The sequence below is a fragment of the Thunnus thynnus genome, chromosome 24 (assembly GCF_963924715.1).
Source record: "Thunnus thynnus chromosome 24, fThuThy2.1, whole genome shotgun sequence".
NCBI classification, from domain to species: Eukaryota; Metazoa; Chordata; class Actinopteri; order Scombriformes; family Scombridae; genus Thunnus; species Thunnus thynnus.
In genome coordinates this window covers 15,735,730-15,761,498 of record NC_089540.1, presented here as the reverse complement: position 1 = coordinate 15,761,498, position 25,769 = coordinate 15,735,730, and the positions used below count along the sequence as shown (strand labels likewise).

The 25,769-nt window shown below is 35.5% G+C and overlaps 1 protein-coding gene and 3 long non-coding RNA genes across 5 annotated transcripts in view; 1 reads left to right on the top strand and 3 right to left on the bottom strand.

Moving 5' to 3' along the window:
- The window catches only part of LOC137177249 (uncharacterized), a 185,633-nt gene that overhangs the window by 150,347 nt on the left and 9,517 nt on the right, over positions 1–25,769 (bottom strand). Inside the window, exons 2-7 of the mRNA XM_067583427.1 lie at positions 25,289–25,312; positions 21,672–21,698; positions 21,169–21,192; positions 19,701–19,727; positions 19,184–19,207; positions 17,680–17,766 (exon numbers count right to left, since the gene is read on the bottom strand). Of these exons, the coding sequence (XP_067439528.1) occupies positions 17,680–17,764 (85 nt within the window). The 5' untranslated portion in view covers positions 17,765–17,766; positions 19,184–19,207; positions 19,701–19,727; ... (1 more) ...; positions 21,672–21,698; positions 25,289–25,312. The remainder of the gene's footprint in view (positions 1–17,679; positions 17,767–19,183; positions 19,208–19,700; positions 19,728–21,168; positions 21,193–21,671; positions 21,699–25,288; positions 25,313–25,769) is intronic.
- Positions 6,583–10,104, bottom strand: LOC137177253 (uncharacterized). 2 transcript variants are annotated; one of them, XR_010926033.1, is made up of 5 exons: positions 9,899–10,104; positions 9,678–9,781; positions 8,842–8,971; positions 7,418–7,479; positions 6,583–7,310 (listed from the first exon to the last, which is right to left on the bottom strand). It is a non-coding gene; the product is annotated as an uncharacterized lncRNA (long non-coding RNA). The 2 variants fall into 2 exon arrangements; XR_010926032.1 differs by having other exon boundaries at positions 9,678–10,104.
- LOC137177251 (uncharacterized) lies at positions 11,178–13,758 on the bottom strand. The gene is made up of 3 exons (XR_010926030.1): positions 13,289–13,758; positions 12,754–12,823; positions 11,178–12,663 (listed from the first exon to the last, which is right to left on the bottom strand). It is a non-coding gene; the product is annotated as an uncharacterized lncRNA (long non-coding RNA).
- LOC137177258 (uncharacterized) lies at positions 16,089–16,368 on the top strand. Its single transcript, XR_010926038.1, has 2 exons — positions 16,089–16,204; positions 16,282–16,368. It is a non-coding gene; the product is annotated as an uncharacterized lncRNA (long non-coding RNA).

Below are 25,769 nucleotides of genomic sequence, written 5' to 3'. Positions count from 1 at the left end.
TAGAATTACAACCATCAGAGAGAGGAAAACAGTGGAACTTTGCTACTACAATTCACCAAAACTCTGCAAACAATGACGTCTACTTGTTTGCTTAAGAGGCAGCAACTTTAACCAAACCAAACAAACTTATCACTATACCTCCAAAGACCTTTAGTACAAGCTCCCATTTGTGACAGCCTGACTCATGCACACAGGTTGTAGGAGGACAACAGCTTGTTCTTTAATACTCCTACAAGACTAATCTGGACATAGTTAAAGTAAACTGTCAACTGTGTATTTTCATTTTTAATCAGTTGGTAGGTGCACAAATATTTTTGATCTATAATCACTGTTGTAAATTTCAACTGAATTCACACTGGAAACCTCACTTGGTGTTGTGAAGTGCAGCCTCACAGAGCTGCTTAACTGTAGACTCTAACCAGCCTTCCTTCTTGAATTAATGATCAGTTTCTTATAATTTAATATTAGTTTTGATATCTGTATTACATTCATGACATTTTTTTTAATCTCATCTCATTCATTGCACTTACATAAAAAGGATTTTTTTTTCTTTATTTGTCAGAAGCTGAATTGTGTTTTTTGCTTTCCAGCACATGTAAACACATCCATGTATTACTCAAGCATGGTTTATTGAAATTACCCTGTGACTGTAATAGGAGAAGTAAGATGAGTGGATGCAACATCCTGACAGTCTGAAAATTGAAAAGAAAGATTAGTACTTATTAAGATTATACAAATCAAAGATGCAATAAGTCTTCACTTAGTGGAAAATGACAGGATGAAGAAATCTACAAACAAATACAGTAAAAATGTTTATAAAGATTATTGCTTTGCTTCTTCTGATTCTCTAGATTTCTTCTTTGCTTTCTCAGGGCGTGTTGTCAAGTGTGACTTCCTGTTTGACTAAACCACAGAGGAAATTAAAGCTTGTTTGAGAAGAACTAGTCCTGCAAGTATCACTGGTGATAATACATACATGTTGGAATTCTGATATGCTTGCATTGTTACATCCAGTTTTCAGAGTGAGGCGCCACAGCTTCTCTCCACCAACCATAAAACCAACATACAGTTCTGAAAGTCTGTGTCTAAAATATAATGCAAGTCTAACTTGTGTTGTTTACATTTTCTTTATTATTTTGGTTTGTTTTGTCTTGTGTTTTGAAGTTCGTCGTTTTAGGGATTTCATATTGAAAAAGCTGCAAATGTGGAGGGTACCCTCTTGATTTTATCTAACTCAGGCTATTGAACCTTCATTTTAGTCTAAGTTGAATTTAACAACGCATTTTTTCATAAAACAGGAACTGTGTAATTGACTCCCATCATTTACATTTAAGTCTGACAGTATTTCAGGGCAAATATGAACAGGAGGAACAATTAGAGACCAACAACTATTTTAATGTACATACGGGCCTCATGAGTTTTCTGTTTAAGAATTATTGTCACACCAGCTGTTTGATGTGACGAAATTGGACCATTTTAACTACGAATTTTGAGTTGCTACAAAGTGAAATGTGACGATGGGAAACAAATAAGGTTAATCCCCAAAGTTGGAAATGTGAGATTTTCACTCAACAACAACAACAATAAGAGTCTAATCTTCACTTTGAGCAGCTACAACCTTTAAACACTGCTTTCATGTTAACACATCAGTAATTTCACACAACTATTATTTAAAAGAACTTATGACATTTAGATTAATTTTAACAGTCTTCTCTCCATGGTTTAAAGTTTATTATTAACAAATGCAGTGAAATATTGAATTAAGGTTTATGTTTTATTGTGTCATTTACATACTGTAGGTAAGAAAAATAGTATTTCTTCCACATTTGTTAAATATTTCTTACTCTTATCTTTAAGTTGCACTTTTGAAGGTGGTTTTCACTTTTTAGATCAAAGGAGTTCATCATTTCCTATAAAAGGTTTGTATAAATATACAATCATTCTTTTAAATGTATGAAAAATCCAACATTTTTAAGTCCAATTTAAATAGACTATAATGATATAATGCCTTATAAACAGAGAATTTGTTTTTGAATGCAAAAAATGGTCTGCACATTGTTTTACCAGTCTTATTCTTTTAATTACTGTGAACAGAAGAACCTTGATTTCTCTCAAAAAAAAGACACTGATTGAATGTAAAGATTTAAAATCCTATCATATCCTGTTGCTGTCTGTATTTTTAATCTGACCCGGTTTAAATTCTGACTTATTGACATTCAGCAGGCCACTGGGCCTCAGCAAATTAACCTGCACCTGAGATCCATTTCTACTTGACCAGAAGGACCAAAGGTTGAGGTGGGATCTTCTTCTATGCTGTGTTCTTTAAATGCTGGAGGTTTCCTATTGTTTTGTACTCGACATTCTTGGGAGTGCAAATGTCACAGTTTGAGATTAATCCCAACTCAGTTTATTCAGGAAGGTTTTGTGTTCATATCATGAGTGATTGAACGGCTCGAGTGGACTTTATTCCTTGAACTAGTTTCATCAGAATCACCCCTTAAATCCTGGAAGAAAACGGTTCACATCAGCTTATTTGCTTTCATCTTATTCAGGCTTCTGTACCTTTTATTGCATTTCCAGACTATTTCAGGATTGTTGCATGTCAAAATTGATGCACTGCTTAGGTTATTGTACCTTACATGTGCACATGTATAAAACCAGATGGACAGTACTGATCTGTTACTCAAGCATTAACATTTTCCTCTTAATCAGCAGTCTGGTGTTTGATTCTAAAATTTCTTCTACAGTTTGCTTTGTTGCGTGTTACTGAACTTGACCACAAAGGATCTAAAGTGTGATTTTTAGCATCTTTTATAACAAAGATTCCAGTGACCAATGATATTCTATTTCACACATAACCAAGCTGGATTTTCTCTGAGGTTTTTAAGGCACTCTGAATCCTGCAGTGTACTATTTCTATTGAACAATTTGTACCATGAAGAAGAAATCACTACATATTTTGATTTAAGGACTCTTCAGCTGTCAGAGGACCTGTGCTGGTGATGTGATGATACTATAAAATGTAAATATATAGTTATATAAAGTGGTAACTTTAGAAAGTCCTTGAGGAACTAAGCTAATATTCAACCAGGATTTAGATTCTTACAGGTAGTGAACCTTGCACTTTGATACGGATTGAATGAATGAGGAAATGAAACAGTGTGTCTGGTTCTGTAAGAGGGAGGAGACGGAGAGAAACTCAGGATTTGTTGAAGAAAACCTGCCAGCGAGCAGGTTAGCTTCACAGTCAGTTACTGCAGTAACTGACACCAAGTTTAAGTTAGCTCTCTTTCTGAAACTGAAAACCCAGAGTTTCCCTCAACTCAGGGTGAACAAACTCAGAGTTTTCACTAAACCTGCTTTCTGAAACAGGCCCCGGTACTACAAAATAAAGTCAACATACTCAGGATATCTTTTCGTTATCTGGCTTCACTGAGCCTAACATTGTCCTTCCAGATAACCAGTAGCTGCTATCAACTAGCTCAGTCAACTCGGGGTTTTCCAATTACGAGCGCGTTCATGTGAAAGAAGCAGGTTGTTAATTACAAGCAACATCATCAGAACCATGAATGAAGTAATTTTTTTTTTTTTTTTTAATTAAAAAGTAAAGCCAGACTGTTTCTGCTACCAAAGCAAAGAGTGGGAAAGTAGTTAATGACTGATGAGGTCTATCTGACTGAAATGTTGCATTTATAATCATGGAGCCAATTAACAGTGTGTGGATTATTTTTTAGTCAAAGACAAGCATTCATTTTATTTCCAACTATCATCACACGGTTGTCTCATGTTATTCTGAGCTGCAGTGAAGGAATCAGAGGTTAAAATCATCCACACTGGCAGCTGTCACTCCGGGGATAAAATAAACTTCACACAATTAAAATGCAGATGATTCCTATCTTTGATAATGCACTCTGAGGTGACCCAATACAGAAGAATAATAAACTCAAAGCTCATCATTTAGTCATTTAATGCCTGTTAGAACATGTTTTGTAAGATGTATTAATACATTAAATGTGTTACAGCAGGTATTTGTTGGTGTGATAACTTATGGAGAGCCCTTTAATTCAAAACCCTACATCACCTATCCAGTCATCCTGCACTGCCACCCAGTGGATGACACCAATTGGACAGAAATTCAATCGCCTCTCTTGAATCGGAAGTATAGGGGGAAAAAGGCCAAAACAAACTTTGGAAATAAGCAAAAGTCTAAGGCAGAGGAAATTGGTATTATTAATATTAATGTGTGCCCTCCAGTCTGTTGGTCAGTTGAACCATCATGGATAATCCCAGAACCTGAAGTCGATCTATGCTCACTGAATAATAACAAAAGATAGAGATCAGGAGAAATAGTCAAGGAAGTTAAGTCTCATCTGCAACAAGGATGGAGTTCATATTTACAGAATAAAGATAAATAAAGAATTGGTTACTTTGGAGTAATCATTCCTGAATTAAGAATTAAAAACAGACGTATCAGATGTCAGTATTCACAGCAGAGATGTTGGCAATATTAATGTGCACTTTGGTGGATAGAGGACAATAAAACAGACAACTCAGTTATATGCAGTGATTCAGGTGCAGCTTTAACTACAATAAGAGAAATCAAATCCAAGTCCAGACCTGATATACTGGCAGAGATTTATCAAACATTATACAGAATTCACAAAGCAGATTGTTAGAAGAAAATCTTATTTTGTCTGCCCCTTACTCAAAACATAAAACAATAGAAATAGATGGTCTGTTAATTACAATTACTTAACCACCAATACTAACAGTAACATGAGAAAAATCAAAATATACATTTAGAAATTTTAAGAACTTTCAAGTCATTGTCCACATACAGAGCCACAGCCCTCCTGTTGGTTCCATTGATATAATACAGCTAGAGAGCAGGAAATCCTTCACAGAGGCCAGAATTCATTATATTCAAACTGCTTTATTTTGATGTAGTCTATCAAAAACTAAGCTAACATTTCAAAGCTTGTGAGGGCTCAACACAGTTAATTTTTAACAGTAACGTTACCTGCAAGTTCAGACTCCTCACCTGTAGAGAACAGTAACTTCTAAATTTGAAAAACAAAACATTTCTCAACAAACTCCTGTCTTTTCCATGTGCTCTGAGCTGGCAGCTTCTCCAGCTTCATACATGGGGCACACCGGGCCCAGGTGTGTCTCATCCTGCTAATCAGCCTGTCCTCAGGTACCTGCCCCTAAATTTGGAGTGCACACCTATTCTCATCTTTATGGTAAATGCATTGAATAACAATAACTTGTGTTTCTGTCGGGGAGAGGTACAGAGGTTAACAGTTTAAAGTGTTTACATGTCAGCTGATGAAACATGTTTGTTTGACTGTGTCTACAGTATGATGAAGCAAATACAAATACAATGTAGTAGAGAAATGTGTTTTAACAAAAGGCTTTTTACAAAAACTGTCTTATTTTTATCAAGTTGTTGATTTTTTGATGTGTTACAGATAAACTTTGATGAAGCCGTTGTGTCATCCCTGTATATATATATATATATATATATTTATGTTGGCACAGCTGGATCAGCTCTACAGTTCAAATAATAACAGGGGTGTTTACCACTGTCAGCACAATTTATTTTCAAATGATGTCCTCCAACATCAGATATCAGAATGTGATATATTGGTGTCTGCATGTTACTGCTAAAAATGAGCTGTTTGACAAGCATCAACATATTTATAACCATTAATCCACAGTTTGTAAGTGGACTGTTCAGACACTGAGTGACCAGGAGACATTTCTACTGGCAGCAAGTTCTCATTTTTTAAGTATTTGCATTTATTTTTGTACTTCAGACAGTTGTGATCACTGAGCCCTGGTCAGATGATGATGAAGATATTCAATGATACTTTTACTTTTACCTGAACCCTGGTGTTCATCCTCTTGTGTTGGCACTAAGCTCGCTCTGCTCTCAGTTCATGTAGGTTCACTAATAGACACAGAAACTAAACCAAAATACTTTAAGGATGAGGGTTATCCTTCATACAGTACATACTGTATGTGATGTTTTTCTATGCTCCACCTTTTTGTGTGTGTGAACCAGGTGGTGGAATAAGACATGTTTTGCCTTTCATAATACTTTTTCTCTCACATCCTGTTGACAGATGTTGATCAGTGCATGAATTTACTACTCCTTCCAAAATGACATATTCATATAAGAGTTTATCTTGTGTGTGCATTTAGTCTGGCTGCTCTACTCTTTCCTGACCATCACAGTGCCAGTGTCAGTACAACCACTATGATCTTGGAGCACAGCTGATGTCACTCAGTCAAGCCCCTACAGACTGGGGTTCCTCTCCCACATTGCACATGTTTGAATATAATTACTACACATGTAATCATGTTTAATTTCCACTGTTCATGTTGGAACATTAATACTTTTAATATAAAACCTCATCTGGGCACCACCTTCCACAAATAACCTTTAGTGTCTGGAGGAAACATCAAAGCTTGAATTTAAGCTTCTTCTCCAAGCAGTGACCTCTGTTTACTGTTGCTCAAAGAAATCTTAGGATAAATGAAAACTTTTTTTATTTATTAAAAGCTAAACATCTTGACACAAAGCATAAAGTAATAAATAAAAATAAAAATAAAACAATATTGTTGAGAAATAGTGGCTTGAAGTGTGACTCCAGGCTAACGTATCACAATGGGGAATGCTGAGGGAAAACTAATTCAACTCCTCTAAAAGGAGTTATCTTCTAATTTTAACATTATTCTACATCAACCCTGAATCACAAAGCCATGTTTCGACTTTTTCCACTAATATGAGGGTAGTACATCAATTGTCTCATCTAACTCTTGGCAAAAAACAAATAAATGAATTTCCAAAAATATGAAATTATATTCCTTTAAGTGTAACATAGAGTCTTTTACAGCGTAGACCAGGTCTGCTGAAGATGCAAAAAGGGGAAATTTCTCTACAGGCTAGCATACAATTCACCATCTTGTAGGAATAACATTACCAGTGATAAATGAATAATTCATGAATATTTCGTTGGGTTTAAATAGAGCAGTTCTTTCAAGGAAATTCCTCTGGGCATCAACAGCTACTTTAAACTCACCACAACTAACTAAACTCTGATAGCATAATTATTTCCAGACAACCTTAAAGAAATTGAAATTTACCATTTTTCCTCTTATCACAATATTTAAAGCATAACTCAACCTTCAAAGTCCAGCTCGTAGTAGTTTCTGTTCACTGTGAAGAGCATTTTGCTGTTGGAGTTTTGCTGGTACTTCCTCTCGATTTCATCACTGTTTACTGAACATTCAGTTTTGCCCCTCTGCAGAAAAAAGGCCATTCAAATCATAATAATGCTGAAATGCATTTATTATTCAGAGACAAATAGTTTCTCAGCTAAATATGAAGTCCACTCTGCAGATAACTTACCTTGTATATGAACTCATACCATGTCCCCCTGACTCCCTCAAACTGCCATTGTGGTTTGGTGCCTGCTTGATGAAATAGAGCAAGATGAAACATTTAAAAACACTAACAGTGATTATTATTTTATGTCACACCCTGCCTTGGATCGTTTTGTTTGTTTCGTCTAGTTCTGTTCAGCTCTATTTGCCTGTTCGTGACCATCCACGATTAAAGGAGAATTTTTCATCTAATCTGCATTCTGGCCTCTGCGTTTGGGTCCACTCCTGCTTCCCCACCTGACAGAACGATCCAACCAAGAGTCAACTGAAAACCAGACCTTAAATACAGACTAAACTAATCAGGGAATGGGGAACAGGTGACGAGACACAAGGGCAGGCTGGGAGTGATTGGCTGAGGGAAACACAGGAAGCAGGGCAGGGCTGACGAGACTGATACAGGGCAGGTGTGGGGAAGACAGAGCAGAGCTAACGAGGGTGAAGCAGGGCAGGTGAGGAGGAGTACATGAACACACAAGGGAAACACAGTAACAAAACTAAAACCCAGAAAACACAATACTCTAATACAACCCACACCAACCTGTCCAAGAACCATCATAAACCTGAAGTAAAGTATACAACACACCAGGCTAAACAACAAAAGGCAGTCCAAACCCACCACCCAAATATAACAAGAAAACCCATATGAACCGAAGGACTAAACAGAAGTGCAAACCAAGAGACCTCAAAGAACACAAGAACATAAAAAGACCAAAAAAAACACCCAAAATCCAGGCAGGGTGTGACAATTTTATTTTTAAGGGGCATTAAAGCTGCACTAATCTAGATTTTTATATGAATAATGTATCAAATGACTGTGTGATGTGAAAGATATCGATCATAATGACAAACCTATAAAGAATTCTGCAGTTACTCTCAGCTCTAGAGCTTTTTTTTGCCTCTTTTAGTTCATTGTTGTTTTTTCTTAAAAGCTCTGATAATAAGATATGCTACCTGCCCAGCAGGTACTGTAACAGCAGATAAAGTTAGTGACGACTCAGTGAATAAAGTGGAACATTTAGCTGAATATTTCTCTCATTAGTTGGTGGAGACCAAAAGAAAAGTTAAATAGAGAGTGAATATTGTACTTACAATCACTAACAACAGCAGATAATCCATACAGCAGCTTTAAGTAATCTAACTTAACATTTATCAGCTCTGTACTGCTGAACAACATTCAGGTACAGCAACACTGCTGTCTGCTGTAAAATGAATTAAGAATGTAATACTGTAGTTATTTTTTTTCATAAATAAGAGTCTAAAACCTCTAAATGATTATTTCATTAACTTCTGTTCTTTTTATCCAACGGACAAGCCTCTTATATAACCCATTCCCTTTCCAGACCTTTATTTTTACAATAGGAAGGATTTTTCCTATTTTCCCATAATCACCTCCGGGGTGTTTCAGCTGACAGTTGGATCCGTTGGGACAGTTTCCTTTCAGGGCGAACTCGCAAACATGTCTGTAGTGGCAACTGTCACCTTTCCAACAGCCACCTTCATTGTAATTCCTGCAAGGCTTCTTCTACACACACAGATACAACTTAATAAAAATACAGAAGTTTTTTTATCAGTGGAAAGATAAAAAGTTTGTATAAATACTGTATTAAAGTGGGTTTAATCTCCACTTGTCATGACTCAGCATCTTCTCTGTCCAGAAACACACCTGATCGTTGGTTTCTACATGAGAAGGAGACAAAGAAGAAAACATATCACATGTTCAGATGTTTGGTGGATATTTAACAAAGATGATGGAGGTGTTGATATCTTCAGATATAACTTAAAAGCTCTTTAGCCTGGCTTTAGATTAAGAATGATTTATAGACATTATTTACTTTACTATTTTATTCACTTATTTTATTGTATTAATGCTGTAAAATTATAGTCTTTTTATTTCATTATTATTATTATTATTATATATTTTTTAATCTCACATTAATTTTATTTATCTTTGTTTTTTTCGTTTTTTCTTTGATCTAGTTTTTATTTCACTCTATTTCATTATTATTATAACTTTAAATCTATTTTATTTTATTACATGTTAATAATTTTTATTTCTTGTGTGCATTATTCTCAATTGTTTTTACTGTTCACTGTCTGCCTTAAGGCCTTAATATACTCCCAAGCAGACGAGTATACAGAGAGCACTTTTTGTAAAGTGAGACATTGTGATTTAACATTGAAAATAAACTTCTTTATTTGGCCTTCAATAGATTACAACTGGTTACAATAATATTTCTCTCACCAGTTTCATTGCTGGGATCTGGTGACTCAGCAGTTTCCAGGTCCTGGGTGGATGTTTCAGGGACATCTGGACTTGTTGTTGACCTCTCTGTCAAACGATAAAGGAACTATCATGACTACAATACACCTGTAACAGTCATGCAATCTCTTGTTCATGACTGTTCATAAATTATTAAAATAGTTAAAGAAAATGTATTTGTTTTACACTTCAGGAGGATTTATAGTTGTGCCAAGTGAATACAGCATGAAGCAAGTTGAAGAAAGTCTCAGTTATCTTCTGTTTTAGTAGTCGTGGTCATATCACACTTTAAAAGTAGGTGACTGGTTCAGCGTCTGTGGTGTTGCCATTACAGGTGAAGACACAGTAGGTCATCTCAGACTCACACGATAAGGAGATGGTGGGTTTAGAGACAGGAGCTGATAGACAATCAAACAAAAACATTTCCTTTGAATTTAGGGCCGTTTTGATAAACTAAGACAAACTTCATACACAATTCCTCCACTTACAGATAACCAGGAGTTGAGTCTTGCTGGTGACTTTGTTGTTGATCTCTACTGTGTAGTTGCCGCTGTCGTCTGGAGTCAGTCCTGTGATCGTCAGCGCTCCAGTTGAAGTGTTCAGTATACAACGATCTGCAAAATGCACAATTTTAGCTTCTAAACAGGGATTTTGTTGGTCACTTATGAGTGGGCAGCTGGAGAAATATGCACTTTAAAACACTAAACAGCTGATTTTCATACATAAAAAGTCTAGTTTTGATTTCCCACAGAAAAGCAAGTGAATCCCTTTTTTATAACCTGAATTCTTTTCATTTGTCCATTGACAATTATGTAATTAAGGTGTTTAATTGGGTTTTACAGAGATAATGAATTAATAAATCTTTGGATTGCAGCATCCTCAGATATTTAGGGATAATCTGCACAATTTAAGGGCTTGTTGACCAAAACACATGAAAGTGAACCTTATTTAACAGTATAATTTTAATGGGCCTTAACATTTTAATAAAGGTGAAAATTCAGGGTCTGCAGTAATTGTATTTCAAATTTAATGGGTTATACTCCTTAAAATAAACTCAATTCATGCAGAAAACACATTCAAAACCCCTCTATTATAATATAATCCATTAATTTAGCCAAAATATCTGGGATAAACCCATTAAATACTGTGAAAGAATTCCTAAAAATATAATTAATGTCCAACTGAAAAATATTTCAGACTCCCAATTTAAACCAAAATTTCAACCTAAATGTATCAAAAACTTCAAACTAATGTATAAAATCATTGATCTCTGGCTACCAAACACCTTGATTTAGATTAAAGTTGTACCTTTGAAGTGTTGGTAGGAGAAAGTCCCGCCTCTGTACCACCCCACAGCAATAATGGGTCCATGTTTCCACACTATGCTCTTGATGGGATTCACCACAGAGGCTGGTGTGAGATCAGCTTTGTCACCTATTTTCCTGTAGAGTGGTTCTGCTGTAAAATAAAATAAAATAAAATAAAAACAAGTGAATGCAAGTTTCTCTGTTTAACATCGAGATTAAATGAAAAATGTCTTTTTAACCCTTTTAGATCACATCCCCGGTCATATTGTGCACCTATTTAACAATATATACCAAATAAATAAATAAATAAATAAATAATCAATTTATTTGTATTCTTATATCAAAATCCAATCAATTTCTTCCTGTAAAACAAAATATGATGTGTGCTTATGCAGCCTTGAACCAACCAGTTTAAACCGATATTATAATGACATCCACCCATCAATCTTCAACTTTTAGCATCACAGAGCTAAGATTCATTATGACATGCCCACCTTTCAATGTTAAATAAATAACATTCACTTACATAGAAACTGAGTCTCTCCTGATTGAAATACCATTACCACCTTCTGTATTTCCATCTTCAGGTTCCTTTATTATATAATTAATGCTCTGACCTGTAACTAAACCTGTGCAAGTATTTGTGGTCATGGATCTATAACAAGCCATTCAAAGAGCTGATGAGACCTTTTACCAAAAGGTAGGCGACTCTGAAATAACAATAATAATAATAAACTGACTTCATGGAAGCTATACCTCTGCTATAATTAAATAAGTTTGCAAGAAAAGTGTGCTACACATAAATGTTCAAATTAAATAAGAACAGCAAAAATAATTATTATGATAAGCTAATGTATGTTATGATTTGGGGATGATAACAAGGCCGATGACTGATGCAGTGAGAAAACAATGTTTTGTTGATGTGCAATCAGAGATATCAGAAACATAGATGAGAGAACAGTGCAACGTCAACAACAGCACAAGCAGCACTTCTATGTGGAAGTAATAGGCATGTGATTAACAAGTGCAGATATTCTACAGTATTTGTATTTATCTCTTATCTGGATTAAACAAGTGGCATGTTCATATCAGCAGCAGCTGTAATAATTATAACCCAACAGCTACAGATTGTTTGGGGAAGGGGTGAGGACTGATGGGGCCCCAGACAGAAGATCCCAAGGGGCCCATCTGACCAACTTTTGTTGGCATTATGTTCCCCAGAACACCTGTTAAATAATCAGATATTAATCAAAAAGCATTTATGGAATCTAAACATTTTTATTTTGACACATTTATATTAACAGTGAAAATCAAACGTAATAAACTCCTAAAAACACACAGTTTAATATTAACAAAATAAGATGAAATAAGAAATGTAAACAACTTAAAAGTATAAAGTAAACAAATAAATATAAATAACAAGTGCAAATGAATTCAAAGCTAACTCTAAATGTTCTTTCTCTTCCCACAGTATGACATCAGCGCTCATCAACATCTAGCTTAAACATTTTTCACACTAATGTTAGCAGAAAAAACATATATAATAATCTTCTTATCTGACTACTTAACAGTAATAAATACATTTAGTTATGGATGGTGGTGTTGCTGTTGCTAAAGTGCTGGAGATGGTGGAAGTTGATGGACCTGAAAAAATAATGCGGAACATTTTGTCATGATGATTTTTAGAAAAGCATGACGTATCTCATCAACACCATTAGGATGCAATGAACTCACATTCATCAGGATCAGGACCTGGAGGGGGACTGGTTCCCTGTTTTTGTTGATAGGAACTTCACCAATGTTCCTGTGGAGAGATAAGAAATGGCTACTCTATGATACTAAGCAGCAATATTCACAAAGTATATTCAGAATGAGTTCATAGGAATTCCTGAAATTAATCTTAAATATTTCTTATGGCCTTATTAATTTATATTATCCTGTCATATCATATTTTTGATTAATTTCATTTGATTTACTTAACTTTAACCAGTTTCGCAGGCCGGCTTCACAAGCCTTTCCAAAGCTAAAACTATTTATTTAGTTTACATTAGATTTTAATCAGTCTCATGTAATCTCAAGGTAAATAGCTAACAAGCTAAACTCTGTTAGCTCGCTAGCTAGCATTAGTCAAGTTCTTACCAACTCCTAAAACGTTAGCTAGCTAGCTTGCATGTTACATGACACCATATATCTTTGCTAACTTTTTGGCTTCCCATTTACTATTATCAATCGTCATTTATCATCATTCATTACTATATGATCCACTTACCACTGTCCTGCTTTCTTTTCTCTTCTTTCTCTTTCTTCACTCCCGGACGGATAATTCCTCTATTTCACTCTATTTTGCGTAACGTTAGTAAACGCAAACAGTAGTCACCTGGATGTGACGCTGCTCACAGAAACGCCGATGAGATGGGCCCCTTAGGTTGAGTTTTCTAGTACTGGTTGTCACTGAAGTGATTCCCATTAAATGAGACAGTGACAGACAGAGCCAAACACCCGCCCCACAGCAAGGTGGGAGCCGGTGAGGCGGCAGACATTTTGGCGTGGCATCTGTGGTGGCCAGTCAGATTGTAGGGGTGGCACTGGCTACCCCGGCCACCCCTTTAAAACTGCGCATTTAAATGACAATTCCTGTGCTTTGTTAGATCAGATTGAGGACTTCCCTGAATGAATTGGAATGATATCAGCACAGAAATTAGTGAAGTTGCATTCATGATCCTTGCAGATACACTGCAGCAACTGAAGCTGCAGGCTGACCAATCAGAGGCTTTAACCACAACATGCACGTCGCGCACACAGCGGCAGCTGCTGCACACACACATACACACACATACACTGTAATAACTTTCTGTAAAAATACGGCCAAATCCTAACAGTAAAGTACTGTTCTTTCTAAATACGGTAAAACACTGTAAATTTTGATGCTTTCTGAAGCCAAAACCAACAACAGACATTAACAGTAGGCTACTGTAAGATTTGATGGTAAAATACAGTATTTTCATTTTCGCTGCTGCAGTAATGGAGGGGCAGAAGCCACATGCGACCATCGACATCATATAATCATTGTTCATCCTCCTTTGTGGAATTAAACCAAAAGATCAGTAACATCTTACTGAGAAAATAGAATTCTCTATTTAAATAGATTCTCCCTCTCCTGCTGGACTGACCATGAGAACAAGCAATAAACCACTTCTGATTCATGTATTGATTAGTTTTAGTTGATCACACAAGCGTCAAGTCTATGAAATGTTAGAAATTAATGAAAAAGGCCCGTCACTAGTTCGCAGAGTTGACAGCCATGTTTATTTAGTCTGAGTACAGTCCAAAAGATATTCAACTGACACAAGCGGTGGAAGAAGTGCTCAGATCCTTTACTTAAGTACACTATACAGTAATACTCCATTACAAGTAAAAGTCCTGCATGAAAAATCCTACTTAAGTAAAAGTACATAAGTATTATGAGCTTGATGTAGTTAAAGTATTGCAGTAAAAGTACATAAGTATTATGAGCTTGATGTAGTTAAAGTATTGCAGTAAGTAGTGGTTTGGTCTCTCTGACTGATATATTATTATATATGACATCATTAGATTATTAATAGTGAAGCATCAGTGTTAGAGCAGCATGTTACTGTTGTAGCTGCTGGAGGTGGAGCTAGTTTCAACTACTTTATATACAGTTAACTAGTTTAGTCTAGTGGTTCCCAACCTAGGGGCTGGGGCCCCTCCAAAGGGTCACCAGATAAATCTGAGGGGTCGTGAGATAATTAATGGGAGAGGAAAGAAGAAAAAACAAAGTTCTGATACACAAAGCTGAACACTGAATTTATAAAAAATGGGGAAAAATTAGAACAAGAGGTTAACACATTTTTCACCGAAGGTTGAGATAACATTAAAAAAAAGAAAAGATAAAATTTTTCCCACAAATGAACCACTTGGAGACATAAAACCAATTAGCGTTATTATACAATCTTTGTATCGCTGAAGCTTTCAAACTATGATCAAGCAATGAAAGACATTCAACCTAAACCACCATTTTCATGTGTATAATATAAGTAATTATATATTATACAAATATACAAATAATTCCAAGTAAGACTATAATAGTGAGAAATGATTCAGGAGTCAATATAGTGCACCACTGTCAATCTATGTAACCTTGCTGTCGAGACTTTATACACATTTATACATTACATATACTATATGTGAGTGAATAGTTGGTAAAAGGTTTTGCTTTCTTATAAATCAAACATTTGTAGTGTATCATGATTTATTTACTCATACAGAATGTGTGGAGTTGCTGTTATGTGAAACCACATAGAGAGATATTTCCTAATCCAGTTTATTCTGACAAGCAACTCAAAATCTAAAGCTTTTAAACCATCTTTTAACTAGCTGGGATTTAAAATATAGTAGGTTTTATTTCTCCACATGAAATTAAAATTTATAGAACATTTTACTGTCTTTGGGGTCATAATAATAAAGATGTTATAATAGAGTATTTCAACTTTCTCCCCTTATTCTTACAGTATACATGGAGTGAGTAGTGATGTAATATAAAATGATTCTGTAGTGGGAGCATTATTTGATAGAGGATGTTGGTCTATTAAAATACGCTACCCCTGAAATCTTAAATAAAGATGTTTAGTTATAATAGAATATCAAAATATGATCCCCATATTCTTACAGTACACTTACCTGTTTGTAACCAAAAAACATAAATAAAGATGTCATACTGTGAGAACAAGGCAAGTTTATTTGTACAGCACATTTCAAAAACAAGACAATTCAAAGTTTTTTTTACATAGAACATAAAAAGCATCAAGAAAAAAAACAAAACACAAGTGCCGACATCATCATCATCATCATCATCAGCAGCAGCAGCAGCAGCAGCTTATAACAACATTTAAAAACCTGAAACATTTTACATTATAGGAATAAAATTGTTCCCTTCCAGAGACTCAACACATCCTGTTTTTTTTAACAATTTACAATTTCATTTAGCAGACGCTTTAATCCAAAGCGACGTACATCTGAGAGCTGATACAACACAAACAAGGATCTAGTCAGGAGAGAACAACACAAGTTAAGTACAATGAAACCAAGTTTGAGTCCAATAGGATGTAGATGCCAACAGGCAGTGCACAGAGGCAATACATTGAGTGTATAGAAGCAGATTTGTTTTGTTTTTGTTTGTTTTGTTTTCTCTCTTCCTTCAGTTCATCAAGTGCAGAGGTGTTTGTGAAAGAGCTGGGTCTTCAGTCTTTTCTCAAAGATTGAGAGGGACTCTGCAGATTGAACAGAGTTTGGTATCTCGTTCCACCACCGAGGAACTTCAGAAGAGAAGAGTCTAGTAGTGACTTAGAGCCCTGTTGTGGTACCAGGAGCCTTTCATTGGCAGAGCGTAGTGAGCAGGAGGGAGTGTAGACCTGAATGAGAGAGTTCAGGTAGGTGGGAGCCGTTTAAGTTGCTGTTTTATAAGCGAGTGTCAGGGTTTTGAATTTGATGTGAGCAGCAACTGGGAGCCAGTGGAGGGACATGAACAGCAGGGTGACGTGTGCTGTTTTGGGCTGGTTCAAGACCAGACGTGCCGCCATGTTCTGGATCATCTGCAGAAGTTTTTACCTCCACAATCAATAACTTGTTTCTTCTCTTTGACATCTTAGCAGTTTAAAAATGTTCCTCAGAACTCCCCATTTCCATCATCAAATCTCTCTAGAAAACCAGTAATCATCTGACCCTCTACAATAAAAAATTACATCTTTACAGTGACTTAATATTGTGCCACCAAATGCTCATGTTGGTATTGATATAATAAGTTCAAAGGCATCACAAAATAACTTAAGTTTCTTCTTTTCTTTTTTAGACTTAAATCTTAGTTAGAGACACTAAAAACTAAACTACAGCTCATGAAAGAGACAATGAAACAGAGCAAAATGTAAAATGAAGGGATTTGGATGAAAAAAAAAACCCCACAATAACTCAAATACAGTAACCACTGTCAACTTAATAAATTAATTTAGAGATGCACAACCACAAACCTCCACCTGGCTGCAGGTATTTCACACAGTCCTGCTCACAGCTGTCAACATTTAACTCTGTTTGTAGTCACATCTGTTGGGAAGGATCAGCCCAAAGCAGTTACATCCAGTGATGAAACCCTGAACTTCTGTCCTGACAGACAACAAATCTGTTCTTTGGTACCCAAAGTGCTTCAGCTTTGGGTCTCATCTTCTGGATCTGCTGTCTGTTCATCCATCAGCAGCGTGTTTCAGCGTTATCACGAATCATTGCTGACTTCTCTGTAAAATGATAAAAGAACTATCAGAATTACAATACATCTAATACATGCAGGTCACACAGAGTTTTAGTTTACTGCTGTTGCTGCTGTAACTTTTGGCATCATTCTGACTGGATACAATAATATTTCTCTCACCAGTTTCATTAGAAGTTTCCAGGTCCTGGGTGGATGTTTCAGGGACATCTGGACTTGTTGAGTTCACTATCAAGTGATAAAAGATTTCAACCACAATACATCTGTCAGACAGTGAAACTTCTAGTTTACTGCAGTTATAACGGTTCAAGAAAAAAAAAGACAGTTGCTCTTACTCTCAGGGTTTTGGCTATCATTTATATTTGGTATGAAAATATTTTACTCACCAGTTTCATTACTGGAATCTTGGGTCACAACAGATGTCGGGTCCTGGGTGGATGTATCTTCGACAGGTGGAAGCAACACTGACATCTCTGTGAAATTAATAAAGAATTGTCACAACCATGATGCATCTATCACACAGTGAATCCATATTAGAAGTTTTTTAACTGCTACTATTCAAACAAATGTTGGTCAGATATGTCTTTGTCAGTATTTAGTTGCAAATAAATCTATTTGTCAGAATACATGTTTTAATTTTATCTGTTAAAATTAAAAGCAGTATGATTGATGACTGTAAAACTTCATTTGTTTGTTAGGAAAACATCACATTACTAAATCATCAAGTAACAATGTGTCCAATTAGACTTTAAAAAAAAAAATGATGATGAAGCTTTTATGCATCTCTTAAAAAGCAGAAAAACCAGCTTCTCTTCTGGAAAAAAAATAGTTGTTTAATTGTTTTGTCAAATTTTCTTTATTTACTGGTATTATTAGTTACATGATCTATCTTGTTATATTGTTACTGACTTATAATTTGACTGTGGAACTGCTATGTATGTGTAAAAAATGTGTCTGTCATTCCCCTGCTCTGCTTTATAAATAGAAAATAATAATCTGTCACAGTGCAAGAAGAGATAAAGAAGTCCTGTAATTTCATTTATCTTAGATTCGAGGGACACATCAGCAACATCACTAAAGTAGTTTTCTTCCACCTCTGACACATTGCCCAAGTTCACCCATTTCTAACACAGTCAGATGCAGAAATTCTCATTCATGGTCATTCAGGTCTTGTATTCTGTACTATTAAAAAGATCCAACAAGTCCAAAATGCAGCTGCTACAATTCTTCTGATTCACTGGTTTACGGTTTCATTCAAGTCAGACTACAAACTGCTACCTATTACCTCCTGACCTGTCAAAACTTCTCAGACCTCACATTCCCCCACGAACACTCACATCACAGGATGCAGGTTATCTCATTATTCCAAAGATTAAACCATTCACATTTTATTTAAGTAATAACTTATTGGGCATTCTATTCCTTTATTGATTATTGATTAGTATCAGTGAAGAGATGACAGAAAATGAGGGACGGGGGGAGAGAGATGGAGAACAACAATCAATAAAGGTCCCTAATCAAACATGAATCAGGGACGTTGTGGTTCATGGTCGACGCTTCACCTCTTAAATCCAATTTTTGCCACTCCTATAACTGAATAGTATCATGTATGTTTAATATAATGTATGTTGTTATTATTTTCTCTTTCTGTAATTGTCTTCTTTCTTTTTTTGTGATTTGACACTAAAAAATAAACTAATTGTTGTCATATTTCCATTAAATAGATTGAGAGTTTCCAGGTCCTGGGTGGATGTTTTATGGACCTCAGAAATTGTTGAGATCAATATTAAATGATAAAAGAATTGTCACAATCACAATACATCTGTCAGACAGTCAAACTTCTAGTTTACTGCAGTTATAACGGTTCAAGAAAAAAATAGTTGTTCTTACCCTCATCCAACCTTTCTAGGCGCTCTGTGAAATGAATAAAGAATTGTTACAACCATGATGCATCTATCACACAGTGAATCCATATTAGGAGTTTTTTAACTGCTGCTATTCAAACAAATGTTGCTCAGATATGTCTTTGTCAGTATTTAGTTGATAATAAATCTATTTGTCAGAATACATGTTTTAATTTGATCTGTTAAAACTAACAGCAGTATGATTGATGACTGTAAAACTTCATTTGTCTGTTAGGAAAACATCACATTACTAAATCAACAACAACTGACAATGTGTCCAATTTGAGACTTTTTTGATTTAATTGATTTTTAAAATTCAGCAATTAAAAAAAAGTACATTGAATGCATTTGAAACACTGGTTTTGCTTGTAAAAGTTTAGATATTAATTAATTTTAAGTGCTGGATGCATGAAAACAGAACATTATTTAAAATATTGGCATGTTAAATACTCTAAAATTATTAAAGACAAATAGGTGACCAATGTGAAAATGTTCTATCTTACCTTGCAATTTCCTTTCAGTAGCTTCTCCTGTATTGAAGATGAATAAGTGTGTGTTAACTCACTGGAATTCTTCATTAATCATGTTTTGTTTCATAATTAGGTTTTATAAGTTACATTTTCTTTTGTGAATGTCAAACTTGTGCAACATGGGTATTAATAATACATTTGTAACATTCATAACTGCTCTTTTATCTGGTGGTTTTGTTTAGTTGAGAAAGTTGTAGAGATTAAATACCTGAATTAATTACAGATGTTGAAGGTGGCCTTTACAAACACAGCTTCTCATTAACAAATATAACAATATTAATAGTATTAACAGAGTGGACAATATGTGTAGAGTCATGAGAGATGGGTTTTCCTAATACTCTGACAATGTTACACACAGTCCAGGTTCATACAGTGAAAGTGTTTGGAGTAAAGCAGTCATCCTCCTGATAAATCCTGAGCTCATTATATCGAGCAGCGCAGCAAAACTAAAAACTGTAGTTATCAACTTGACAGGAGAGAAGAAACTATCCAGCAACGTTTCGCTTCTGAAATATTCTTTTTAGACAGACAAGCGAAAAAGAAGTTATTTTCTGGTTTTGGTTTAATTTCTATTCTAATTCTCGATTTGACGAGGAAAACCGGTTAGGGGAACAGGAAAAACAGGAAAAAAAACAAGAGGTGGATTACGTTTTTAATTCACATGAAAAACAAAATAATTTGTTTATCCTGTTATCAAACAAGTTGAACAGCTTTGGACCATGAGGCAGGAATGCCCTTCCCGTGTCTAGTCTGCCAGATAATAGAGGACATCAGTTGAGTAGGTGGTCCTTCAATGTGGCCCAGGAAGCATTGTGTTTAGACTACTAAAAGAATGTGGCCATATGCAGCCCAGACCACCTCTTAATGTGGTCTGAGTGATCGGATCTCAATCTGTCCTCAATGCGTCTTGGACACATTTACACCTGTATTTAGAGCTGTCCACTTGTGATCGGATCACCCGAGACGGCTCTTAATACCAGGTGTAAACAGGGCTAAAGAAGCCTGTAATTTCATTTACATTTAGAGAGAGATGGAGAACAACAATCAATAAAGGTCCCTAATCAAACATGAATCAGGGACGTTGTGGTTCATGGTCGACGCTTCACCTCTTAAATCCAATTTTTGCCACTCCTATCACTGAATAGTATCATGTATGTTTAATATAATTTATGTTGTTATTATTTTCTCTTTCTGTAATTATCTTCTTTCTTTTTAAACTTTGTGATTTGACACTAAAAAATAAACTAATTATTGTCATATTTTCATTAAATAGATTGAGAGTTTCCAGGTCCTGGGTGGAAGTTTTATGGACCTCAGAAATTGTTGAGATCAGTATTAAATGATAAAAGAATTGTCACAACCACAATACATCTGTCAGACAGTCAAACTTCTAGTTTACTGCACTTACAATGGTTCAAGAAAAAAAAACAGTTGTTCTTACCCTCTCTCCTCCATTTAAGATGCTCTGTGAAATAAAAAAAGAATTGTCACAACCATGATGCATCTATCACACAGTGAATCCATATTAGAAGTTTTTTAACTGCTGCTATTCAAACAAATGTTGGTCAGATATGTCTTTGTCAGTATTTAGTTGATAATAAATATATTTGTCAGAATAATTTAATTTTATCTGTTAAAACTAACAGCAGTATGATTGATGACTATAAAACTTCATTTGTCTGTTAGGAAAACATCACATTACTAAATCAACAACAACTAACAATGTGTCCAATTTGAGACTTTTTCATTGATTTTTAAAATTCAGCAATTTAAGTAGATTGAATGCATTTGAAACACTGGTTTTTGCTTGTAAAAGTTTAGATATTAATTACTTTAAGGTGCTGGATGCATGAAAACAGAACATTATTTAAAATATTGTCATGTTAAATACTCTAAAATTATTAAAGACAAATAGGTGACCAATGTGAAAATGTTCTATCTTACCTTGCCATCTCCTTTCAGCAGCTCCTCCTGTATTGAAGATGAATAAGTGTGTGTTAACTCACTGGAATTCTTCATTAATCATGTTTTGTTTCATAATTAGGTTTTATAAGTCACATTTTCTTTTGTGAATATCAAACTTGTGCAACATGGGTATTAATAATACATTTGTAACATTCATAACTGCTCTTTTATCTGGTGGTTTTGTTTAGTTGAGAAAGTTGTAGAGATTAAATACCTGAATTAATTACAGATGTTGAAGGTGGCCTTTACAAACACAGGTTCTCATTAACAAATAGAACAATATTAATAGTATTAACAGAGTGGACAATATGTGTAGAGTCATGAGAGATGGGTTTTCCTAATACTCTGACGATGTTGTCAGAGGTGAGGAAGAATCAGCCAAAGAAAATGTAATGAGTCATACGTTTTAGTTTAGTGACAACACACAGTCTCTGCAGTACAGCTGAAGACTCGCCTGGTCTTGACCTTTTAAATATCGAACCTTCAAGGCTTTTTTATGGCTTCAAAGACTTCAGACATACAGATACAGAAAGGCAGACTGTCTCTGGTGCCTTTCAGTGTGTTTATCAATGAATCTCTACTTTACATTTTCAGCTCTGATTAGGAAGTTGTCTTCTGATGTTGCCACTAAGCAGAAGAGATAAAGAAGTCCTGTAATTTCATTTATCTTAGATTCGAGGGACACATCAGCAACATCACTAAAGTAGTTTTCTTCCACCTCTGACACATTGTCCAAGTTCACCCATTTCTAACACAGTCAGATGCAGAAATTCTCATTCATGGTCATTCAGGTCTTGTATTCTGTACTATTAAAAAGATCCAACAAGTCCAAAATGCAGCTGCTACAATTCTTCTGACTCACTGGTTTACGGTTTCATTCAAGTCAAAATACAAACTGCTACCTATTACCTCCTGACCTGTCAAAACTTCTCAGACCTCACATTCCCCCACGAACACTCACATCACAGGATGCAGGTTATCTCATTATTCCAAAGATTACACCATTCACATTTTAAGTAATACATTTTTGGGCGTTCTATGTTTTTATTGATTAGTATCAGTGAAGAGATGACAGAAAATGAGGGACGGGGGGAGAGAGAGCCACAGCTCAAATATTCCGGCTCTCCTTCCACTCATCGCCAGATTGTTCAGTCACCTCAGTGGTAGCTACTCTCTCGGCCACTCAGTAATATCAATACTAGAGTTATTTTCATGTGCTCTCTTTTTGTGCTTCCACTAATCCGACTTCTCCTGTGCCCAGAAGGGTGTTCATTCAACACAGTTAAAGAAAGCTGCGCTTACTTAAAAAAGTCTGGCTATAATTAATGTCAACTTTCACTTGAGGCTCAAGCTGTTCCACTAATGCAGCTCAGCCGTATCTAGTAAACACTAAATCTAGCCAGACTGGAATAAGCTTGCAGTGTGCACGTGCTCAGAGTACATAAGCAGCCCAGAACAGTTGATTGTCAAAAAGACGATACTATGTTGCAAAAAGAAGAGAAAGCTAGAGCACAGCAGAACAAACCTGCTGATGAAACTATATGAAGAATATAAAGGGTTTTTCACCTAAAAGGGCAAAACTGCTACAATTAACAAGGTGAAGGAGATGGCTTGACACAAAACTGATGACAGATTAAATATCTAACTGTAGATGGGTAGTGATGGCCTAAAGGTTAGAAGAGCGAAATTATGACTAAAAGGTTGATGGTTCAATCCCTTCATCTGGCTTGATGAGTCTGCGAGGGGAAAGTGAAGAGCAGCACTTGTCCCTGTTCATGGTTTTATCTTTATTTGTTAATAAATGAACATTCAGATCAGTGACTGTGGTTATATTATCACTAGGCTAGATAATATCAGATGTATAATTAAAATTATGATGTAGGCAACTTAAGAGAACCAACTTTCCAACATTATAATGCTCTGACACATTTTCTCTTTCACATAATGTCCATTTACAAGCATCGATAAAAGTCAAAAATTAAGTTTCAGCTGGAAATGAAGAAACTGGAGAAAGATATAAATACAGTGGAAACTGCTTACAGTGATTACGTCTATCCGGTTCAAATATCACTATAAGCAGATTATCACTATAACCTTTTCTTTTTCTTTATTTCTCATGCATATTTATTAGCCTACATGAATATAAGTTACTGAATTTTATTGACTGTTTCAAAATACAGTACAGCTGTTTCAAACACAGTGTGCGCACATTGTTGAAGCAGCAGGTTCTGACTTTTGCCAGTGTCAAGTTCCTTCTTTTCCCCGGCGGCAGAACAGGCGAAGATAACGGTGAATTTTACTTAAATTTCTCCTCCGTTTTATTGTCATCAGCTTCGAGGAGACGTTTGTCATTGAGAGAAAATGATTTTCTGTCTCTGTCATGATTTCAGTGTTTACGCATCAGCAGCCGCTTATCACGAGAGTAAAGTACAAAAAATAGATTAATGTAGTTTAAAATGTTTTTCCATGTTGTCATGTATGAAGAGACCCAAAATGAACTCTGTAGGCGGACTACTTGATTTCTATAGGCGACTGATTTAAACAGCAAACATTTTGTATAGGAATGATTCTGTCTCAGAGCTTTTTGATCCATATAAACAGCTGATCACTGTAACTGTGATCACTATAAGCAGTTACCACTGTATACATTTAAACACAGCAGAAGGTCATGGTTTGAACTTTATTTAATTTTCTTTTTGTCTTCACAGCTTGAACAAAATGAGTGAATGAATAAATAAATAACTTCAAAATAACGCCGGCACACTTTCATTTCTTAAATTATGAATACTAAGCGTTTAAATAAAAGGGTCCAGTCCAACACAGAAGTGACCACAAATAAAATGAGGATTTACTGAAGTATTTTTGTAAAAGTTCCTCACAGTTCTTCTATTTTATGTTTCCAAACACAGACAAGTGATGCGAGTTGGAAAAGACACTTGATGGAACCGTCTTTTAAGAGTCTGTTTCCGTCCGTCAGACATTCTTTGACACACAGCTAAATTAAGCTTCACCATTAACCTGCCACGGAGCAGCTAGTTCTGCTGACTAAGTTACCATGGTTACTGGGCTGGGACTCATATAAGCCGCAGTGATGGAGCGGAGCTCTCACTTAAATTAGTGAGGCTTATCAAAATAAGCCAAGCTATCCTGTTAGCCAGCTTGATGACACCCCTTAGGTCTCCAGTGTCAACCCGTCTACCTGGTCATCTGTTGTTCTACAGCCACCCCACGCCAAGCGCACCCAGCCACCTGCCTCTCACTGCCACACAACCCCTCTCCAGCCTGCCTGCCCCTCCCCTCTACCCTCCATAACCAAAGGCCGCTCAACCATCTTTTCTCATCCATCCCTCTGTTTTCTGTGTTTTTCTTTCTTTTTTTGTGATTTGACACTAAAAAATAAACTAATTATTGTCATATTTCCATTAAATAGATTGAGAGTTTCCAGGTCCTGGGTGGATGTTTTATGGACCTCAGAAATTGTTGAGATCAGTATTAAATGATAAAAGAATTGTCACAACCACAATACATCTGTCAGACAGTCAAACTTCTAGTTTACTGCAGTTATAACAGTTCAAGAAAAAAATAGTTGTTCTTACCCAGATCCCTCCTTTTTAGGAACTCTGTGAAATAAATAAAGAATTGTCACAACCATGATGCATCTATCACACAGTGAATCCATATTACAAGTTTTTAACTGCTGCTATTCAAACAAATGTTGGTCAGATATGTCTTTGTCAGTATTTAGTTGAAAATAAATCTATTTGTCAGAATACATGTTTTAATTTTATCTGTTAAAACTAACAGCAGTATGATTGATGACTGTAAAACTTCATTTGTTTGTTAGGAAAACATCACATTACTAAATCAACAACAACTAACAATGTGTCCAATTTGAGACTTTTTTATTTCATTGACTTTTAAAATTCAGCAATTTAAAAAAAGTACATTGAATGCATTTGAAACACTGGGTTTTGCTTGTATAAGTTTAGATATTAATTAATTTTAAGTGCTGGATGCATGAAAACAGAACATTATTTAAAATATTGTCATATTAAATACTTTAAAATTATTAAAGAC